At 30.2% G+C, this 8,816-nt stretch overlaps 1 protein-coding gene across 4 annotated transcripts in view; it reads right to left on the bottom strand.

Annotated features, from left to right (window-relative positions):
• Positions 1-1,824: 1,824 nt before the first annotated feature.
• capn15 (calpain 15) overlaps positions 1,825-8,816 on the bottom strand; it is a 30,606-nt gene continuing 23,614 nt past the window's right edge. For all 4 annotated transcript variants that reach the window (XM_048173796.1, XM_048173798.1, XM_048173800.1 and 1 more), the window contains 3 exons: positions 6,383-6,546; positions 5,286-5,464; positions 1,825-3,906 (listed from right to left, as the gene is read on the bottom strand). In XM_048173796.1, coding sequence (XP_048029753.1) covers positions 3,729-3,906; positions 5,286-5,464; positions 6,383-6,546 — 521 coding nt within the window. In that variant the 3' untranslated portion in view covers positions 1,825-3,728. The remainder of the gene's footprint in view (positions 3,907-5,285; positions 5,465-6,382; positions 6,547-8,816) is intronic.

Raw genomic sequence — 8,816 nt, 5'->3', positions numbered from 1 at the left:
TATATATATACACAGTACAGTCCAAAAGTTTGGAACCACTAAGATTTTTAATGTTTTTAAAAGAAGTTTCGTCTGCTCACCAAGGCTACATTTATTTAATTAAAAATACAGTAAAAAACAGTAATATTGTGAAATATTATTACAATTTAAAATAACTGTTTTCTATTTGAATATATTTCACAAAGTAATTTATTCCTGTGATCAAAGCTGAATTTTCAGCATCATTACTCCAGTCTTCAGTGTCACATGATCCCTCAGAAATCATTCTAATATGCTGATTTGCTGCTCAAGAAACATTTAATGTGTACAATTGTACAAAATATTTGTGTACAATATTTTTTTTTTCAGGATTATTTGATGAATAGAAAGTTCAAAAGAACAGTGTTTATTTTAAATCTAATCTTTTGTAACATTATAAATGTCTTTACTGCCACTTTTGATTGATTTAATGCATCCTTGCTGAATAAAAGTATTCATTTCTTTAATTTCTTTTCAAAAAAATAAAAATAAAAATTCTTACTGACCCCAAACTTTTGAACGGTAGTGTATAATGCTACAGAAGCTTTGTATTTCAGATAAATGCTGTTCTTTTGAACTTTCTATTCATCAAGGAATCCTGAAAAAAAAAAAAAGTACACAACTGTTTTCAACATTGAATATAATCATAAATGTTTATTGAGCAGCAAATCATTATATTAGAATGATTTCTGAAGGATCATGTGACACTGAAGACTGGAGTAATGATGCTGAAAATTCAGCTTTGATCACAGGAATAAATTACTTTGTCAAATATATTTAAATAGTACACAGTTATTTTAAATTGTAATAATATTTCACAATATTACTGTTTTTTTTACTGTATTTTTAATTAAATAAATGTAGCCTTGGTGAGCAGACGAAACTTCTTTTAAAAACATTAAAAATCTTAGTGGTTCCAAACTTTTGGACTGTACTGTGTATATATATATATATATACACACACACACACACACACACACACACACACACACACACACACACACACACACAAAAAATAGTAAAAATATATCAAAAATATAAAAAATGTCTGAATAATTTTTGGTTTGAGATATATATATATATATAATAGCTTTATTTTGTCAATTATATATGATTTTTTCATTTATTGTTGTAAAGCACACTGGTCAACATTGTTTTAAAGGCTGTTATATAAATAACTTTTACATGTAATTACAAATACTGATTTTAATCACATAATTTTATGGATTTTCCCTGTGTTCAGTCAGTGAAATAACTGAAATAATTATTTTTTTTAAATTACATTTAAAATGTATTTAATTCAATTTGCACATCCTACATCACTACTATATTTTAAATAATTATAGGATATATATATATATATATATATATATATATATATATATATATATATATATATATATATATATATATATATATATATAAAAAATGACTTTCACTCTCTAAATGCAGAATTAAAATTGTAAGAACATGAATTTCAAACTTACTGTGACGTGGATAAAATAATGATAATAAATAATAATAATAATAATAATAATAAAAAGACCTTGAATGCACTGAGAGTGACCCATATAAATGCCTGATTCCTGGACTCCATCATCAGCCTCTAGAAAACCTATTTGAGATGATTATCATAATAAACATACTGAAGGTCAATAAAAACAACATCATCTAATGAACATCTTCAAGTTGTTTCTACATCATAAACGGACTATATTAACTCTGGAAACCCCCCGACACACTTCACCTTTAAGATCTGAACAAACAACATCAGGAATGTAAAAATCAAAGTCAGTAAGTCACATGTTCCTTGATTTAAAAAAAAAGAAACAAAAAACAAACTTTATTTGTCATTTGGTCCAACAGAACCTGAGATTGCAAATGAACCGTACAGATTTTTAAACTTTCATACATTTTTTTGTCCAAGAATCAATAAAATATTCTACATATTATACTCCGGCCCGACAGAGATCTGTATAATTACAGCGAGTACTTCAGAGTGGATTGTGCGGAGGGGAACAGCGCTGTACAATTTACAAAAGAATGATGGAAAGTGTGTGTGACGTCACGTGGATCAGACCGACACACGCCAACAGAGGGAGACAATGAACACGACATCCAGAGGAAAAAAATACACCAGTACACAAGATGCAGAGACGCTGGACTAAAGATCAGTGCACAAAACAAGTCAAACACACATCATCAACCCGCCGACCAATCAGATCCAGCACAGGTGAAAACATTCCGATGAGTCGTACAGCTGTGACATCATCGCAGGAATCAAACTGACGGACAGATCGGCTCTCGCTCAGCAGCTTAACTTGTGCTTCTGTCAGAAAGGTTCAGCTTTACTAAAACAAATAAATTAAAAGATGCTTTACGCAACACATAAACCCCTCGCGGCCTTCCACCAAAATCAAGTATCACCATTTGTCGTTACATCACCCATGATACAGAACATGTGACCCCAGAACAGTTTGCTGATTGGCTGTCAGAACGGCGATAAACCTAAATCTCACAAAACATGTCGAGAACGTGGCGCATTTCACCCTACGATTAAAGGAAGAAGAAAGATTTATTTTGTTTGAGGAAATGAAACCTTTATTTTGGGCTGTTAAGATATCCTGCATTGTGACGACAATTTGTGACATTTTTACCCCAAATTCAGATGAAAATAATGGGATATTATATATATATATATATATATATTTTTAACCCAATGATATATTATTTAAATTATAATACATTTTATTTATAGATCAACATGGTAGCATTTGCTCTACTGCTTTTAATGTGGTATAAAAAACATTTTTTTACTTTATTTTTTACAATCCAGTAAAAATACTCTATTAAATAATAATAATCTAGTGAAAATATTTCTACATAATAAAAATTATAAAATTAATTGTTCAAAAGTTTTATAGAAATGTGAATTTGAGGGAAAATGTGCTTAACTGTCATGAAAATAATCAAATACAATTGAAACTCTAATAATAATAATAATAATAATAATAATACTAAAAATAATTAAATGTCCAGAATTGATAATAATCTAGTGAAAATGTTTCTATATAATAAAAATTATAAAATTAATTGTCCAAAAGCATTATAGAAATATGATTTTGAGGGAAAATGTGCTTAATTGTCATGAAAATAATCAAATACAATTGAAACTCTAATAATAATAATAAGTAATTAAATGCCCAGAATTGATAATAATCTAGTGAAAATGTTTCTAAATAATAAAAAAATCTAAAAATTAATTGTCTTACAGTAATGTGGATTTGAGGAGAAAATATGCTTAATTGTCTTGAACATTATTATTATTACACTAATAATGATCGTAAAATTTAGCTTTTTTAAAATATCATTTTTTTCTTTTGATTTTGGGTGAAATGAGCCACAGGAAAGATTTTTGGTGAGATTTGGTCACTCTCTGACTGAACGCACATAAAAGAAAGGAGAAAGTGATGTCAGCTGACAGGAGACGCACGCGAGACTCCAGGAGCGGCTCTGAATGACAGTTCATCATGACGCGGGTGTGCTTGAGCAGAGCGAGTGTGATTGCAGTGGGCGGGTCTTGGCTCAGCGAGCAGACGTGTGATTGGCTCAGTAGTTCCACCCAGACCCCGTCAGTGCCTGCGTGTGCGTTCATCAGCACGGGTCTGTATTCATCTATGTGGTTTCATGTCTATGTGTGTAAGCGTGTGTCAAAGCGGCCGCGGTCTGTGCAGTCCGTCAGTGTCTGGGGTGAGTTGGGGCGAGTGTGTGGCTTTACTAGACGTCCAGTCGCCCAGAGACGCCTGCGCTGCTTTCCTATGGGCCAGTCTGTGTGTGATGGAGAATCCGGCGTTCCCCTCCAGCTGGGACAGGACCACCAGTACCTGCCTGCAACACATGACAGGAAACACGTGGGTGAGTTAGATCACATGACACTGCTGCTCTGTTAGAAAACATGCACTTTTTAGGCATGAAGGCTTTTCCAAAAGATGAGAAGCAATATCATAATGCATATAAAGATACTTCCTAATATTTCAGAGAAGTCGATCTCAAACTGCATAACTACATAATTGTCATGAAAATAATCTAATATAAGTGTAATAATAATAATAATAACAGGCTTCATTTTCCTTTTTAAAAACAATTTATGCTGGATGCATCACGAGAAATTCCGATTCTAAATATAGATTTTATTTAATGTAGAAAAAAAAAAAAAAAACGATAATCGTGATTATCGTGTACAAAATAAGAGTCTGTGTTTACGTAATATATGTGCATTTGTTTTGTGTATGATTATTATTTATATATAAATAAACATACATTCATGTATATATTTAAGAAAAATATCTTATATTTCTATAAAAAAATTTGCATTTATATATAATATAAATATATAAATTATATAAATGAGAATATATATAGATGAGAATATATATATATATATATATATATACACACACATATACATACACATACATGCATATATTTCTTAAATATATACATGTGTGTGTATTTATATATGTACATAAGACGTATTACGTAAACACAGATTTTGTTTTATATATATATATATATATATATATATATATATTAAACATTATTATTTTGTATATATACTATATACTATTATATATATTATATAATATTATTTTATATATTATATAAATATATTATAATATTTATATTATATAAATATTATTATATAATATATATATATATATTTATATTAAATTATTTATATTAAAAATATATATATAAATAATAAAAAGTATATTTTACATTAAAAATATTATAATTATTATTTTGTATTTTATTATTTATATTATTATATTAATGTAATTCCTACATTAACATCTTTAAGTCACATTTTTTTCACTTTACTAAACACTGAAGCTCAAAATTATTATTATTAATTATCTTTATTCATTACTTTAAATAATGATTTAATTTAAAAGAATAACTGTTCATTGAAACATCATAAGCAGTACGGTGAGGATTGTATTTAGTGAGATTCAGATATGAACACTTCAGAGGTGATCTGCTGTCATGTGACTCTCGCTGTGAGCAAACCTCAAATAAAAACACTTCAGGAATGAACAGGACTAACATTCATAAGCACACTGCAGGTTTTCATCTGGAGCTGGAGGAACAACGGCCTGTTCTCGCTCCCGTTGCTGTCAGATAAGGAACCCTCGAGCAAGAATCGAAGCTCCCGCAGACTTCAGAAAGAGGAAGTGAATCACTTTCAGTGCAAAATATGTGTTTACCTGTGCAAGGGTGGCACGCTGTCGATGGTCTTCAGGCTGCCTCGGGTCGACACCACATTGAAGCTGTCAGTACAGTCACATGACACATGGAGGTAGTACTTTGGGTGACGGTTCTCCACGACGACGATAAGCCCCGCCCACCCGTGAGTCAGGTAGTAACATGTCATCCCTTCCCGACCCTGAGACATGAGATGATGAAATCACATCAGAAAACTGTCATCTTTGTTGTTTGTTATTAATTATAATTAATAAAAAAAGTATATATATTATATATATATATATATATATATATATATATATATATATATATATATATATATATATATATATATATATACACACACACACACACACACACACACACACACATATATACCTGTATTAATTATAAACATCTAATAATAATAATTTATATATTATATTTAATATTATTTTATAATATATTGTTCATTATTTTTATATTATTATATACTTTCTATTTTATATATATTTATTATTTTATAGTTTATTTGATATTTTTAATATTATATTCTATATACATATATTAATAATTATGATTAATACAATACTTTAATGATTATATTAATTAAAAATATCTTATAATAATATAACAATTATTTGCTAATATTATAAAATTTATATGTATTAAAAATATTTTTTATATTGATGTATATAATTATTATATATTTTTTAATATACATTTACAAATAATATAAATACAATATACAATAATATATAAATTAATAAATTATATAAAATAATAATAAATATATATTATATAAAATAAATAAATAAATACTGTATATAAAGCAATTAAAATGTTTAATCCTATTAAAGTTTGCACTTACATTATATTACATGAAATAATATACATATGTAAAGTTAACTAATTTTATTTAATTATATTATAACTTTATTATGCTCAGTATGATTTCTAAAAATAATATATATATATATATATATAATAAAACATGCACATATTTATATATTTGTCTTCATGCATTTTCTGTGCTCTTCTTGGGCTTCAAAAATATAATAAAAGTCAACAAATTTGATAAAGGATGATATTGAAAGTTCTCCATACAGCGTTCCTGTACCTCATGTCTCTCTCCCTTGTTCTCCGTCAGCAGGATGATGGCGTCAGCGAGTGTTGTGGACATGGCCTCCACCTGCTCCACCATCACCTGTCTGGAGCTGTAGATTGCCAAGATGTACCCTGGGAAATCCTGACTGGGTCTCCGAGCGTTGGTGGGGCTGGACACTGTCAAAACACGCACACATGGTCCCTTAAAGAGGTCCTGCTTTTTTGCATGTTCATCTTTCTTTAGTGTGTAATGTTGCTGTTTGAGCATGAAAAAGCTTTGCAAAGTTCCAGTTCTTCTCTATATCAGAGTCACTGTTCCTGAACTCCATTGTCAGGGGCGCGGCCAACGGACGGGCCTGACAGGCCAACTATGATGAACAGGCCCACATATTATATTTATTAAAGTATTGTTGTTTCATTGATTTTAATATAATTGCAAGCATTGTTATAACATCTCAAATCCTAAAATAAATAAAAATGTTTTTGTATAATGCTTCATGAGCTTGATTGACATCTGTGTCAGACAATTAGGAGTTGTCCAGGCTGTCTCAGGCACCTGTGTGAGTTTGTGTGCGTTCACCCGTTCAGTTATAATTTGCATTTGTGTTAGAAATTGTTAGAAAAACTATGGAAGCTTGTTTGCGCCATGGAATCAAACGATTTAAAAGATAATTGCGACTTTTTACCTCCCAATTCTGACTTTTTCTTCCTCAGAATTACGAGATATAAAGTCACAATTGAGTGTTATAATATCAATTGTGGGCTATAAACTTGCAATTGCGAGAAATAGTCCAAACTGACTTTTTCTCAAAATTCAGTTTTTTTTTTCTTCAAAATTCTGACTTTTTTCTCAAAATTCTGACTTTTTTCTCATAATTATGATTTTATGTTTCAATTCTGACTTCTGTTCTCACAATTCTGACTTTTTTCCCTCACAGTTGTGAGTTTATATCCCGCAATTCTGACTTTTTTCTCAAAATTCTGACTTTTTTTCTCATAATTATGATTTTATGTTTCAATTCTGACTTCTGTTCTCACAATTCTGACTTTTTTCCCTAACAGTTGTGAGTTTATATCCCGCAATTCTGACTTTTTTCTCAAAATTCTGACTTTTTTTCTCATAATTATGATTTTATGTTTCAATTCTGACTTCTGTTCTCACAATTCTGACTTTTTTCCCTCACAGTTGTGAGTTTATATCCCGCAATTCTGACTTTTTTCTCAAAATTCTGACTTTTTTTCTCATAATTGTGTTTATATCCTGCAATTCTGACTTTTTTCCTCAAAATTCTGACTTTTTTCCTCATAATTATGAGTTTATATCCCGCAATTCTGACTTTTTTTCCTCAAAATTTGTACTTTTTTCTCATAATTGTGTTTGTTTCAATTATGACTTCTTTTCTCACAATTCTGACTTTTTTCCTCACAGTTGTGAGTTTATATCCCACAATTCAAACTTTTTTCTCAAAATTCTGAATTTTTTTCTGTTTATGTCACAATTCTGACTTCTTTTCTCAGAATTGCATGATATAAACTTGCAATTGCAAGAAATAAAGTCAGAATTACAAGAAAAAAAAAGTTACTGAGAAAAAAAGTAACTTCATAACACGCAATTACAACTTTATATCACACAATTCTGACTTCATAACTCGCAATTGCTTGTTTATAATCACACAATTCTAAGAAAAAAAGTCAGAGTTGTGAGACAAAGTAGCTATTACCCTTTTTATTTTTTTTAGTGGCGAAAACAAGCTTCCATAAACAAACAGCAGTGACGTTTAAGCCAAATTCTATTTAAAATTCTTTCGCATTGACGTGGGAGAGAACCTGTACATCAGGTAACGGCAAAACGTTTTAATTGCAAGCCCAGGAGGACTTAATTCACAACTGCTAAAAGTTCACGTCTGTGTTTTATATTCATAACTGAACAGATGTGAGATTCTTTCTACACTGCTTTGTTCTAACTTTATAGTTTGAGTATTGTAATCTGCAACAGTAACAGCATTTAGGTTATGTTGACACAGTGTTTTACTGCACTGCGCATATGTTCTACTGCAGTTTATTTTCATTTAAAAACAAAGGAAAAAATTATTGAAATTACCAAATTTTTGCATCCGATAGTTTGCTTTTGGCTATTAGGAATATGTAAGAAAGTGAAGGACCCTACATGAAAGTGCCTGATCACGTTTGCCCAGGCCTGGCCAAAAATAAAATTCTGCCTACGCCACTGTCGATTGTAGCCTTGAGTTTTCTCCCGGGAACGAACACGTCACAATATTCCTCATTTAAATAATTCCCACCCAAGGCATATGCAAAATAAAGGGGCGGGGCCTGGTTGAGTTAGTAGTGTGTTGAAACTGGCGATTATGGTAAAGGGCGGGACATTTCCCAAACACCAATCACAACACACCGGTCCAACCGACCAATCAGAGCACATTGTGCTTTTC

Source organism: Megalobrama amblycephala, linkage group LG22 (assembly GCF_018812025.1).
Source record: "Megalobrama amblycephala isolate DHTTF-2021 linkage group LG22, ASM1881202v1, whole genome shotgun sequence".
Classification (NCBI taxonomy): Eukaryota; Metazoa; Chordata; class Actinopteri; order Cypriniformes; family Xenocyprididae; genus Megalobrama; species Megalobrama amblycephala.
This window is presented reverse-complemented; position numbering and strand designations above follow the sequence as displayed.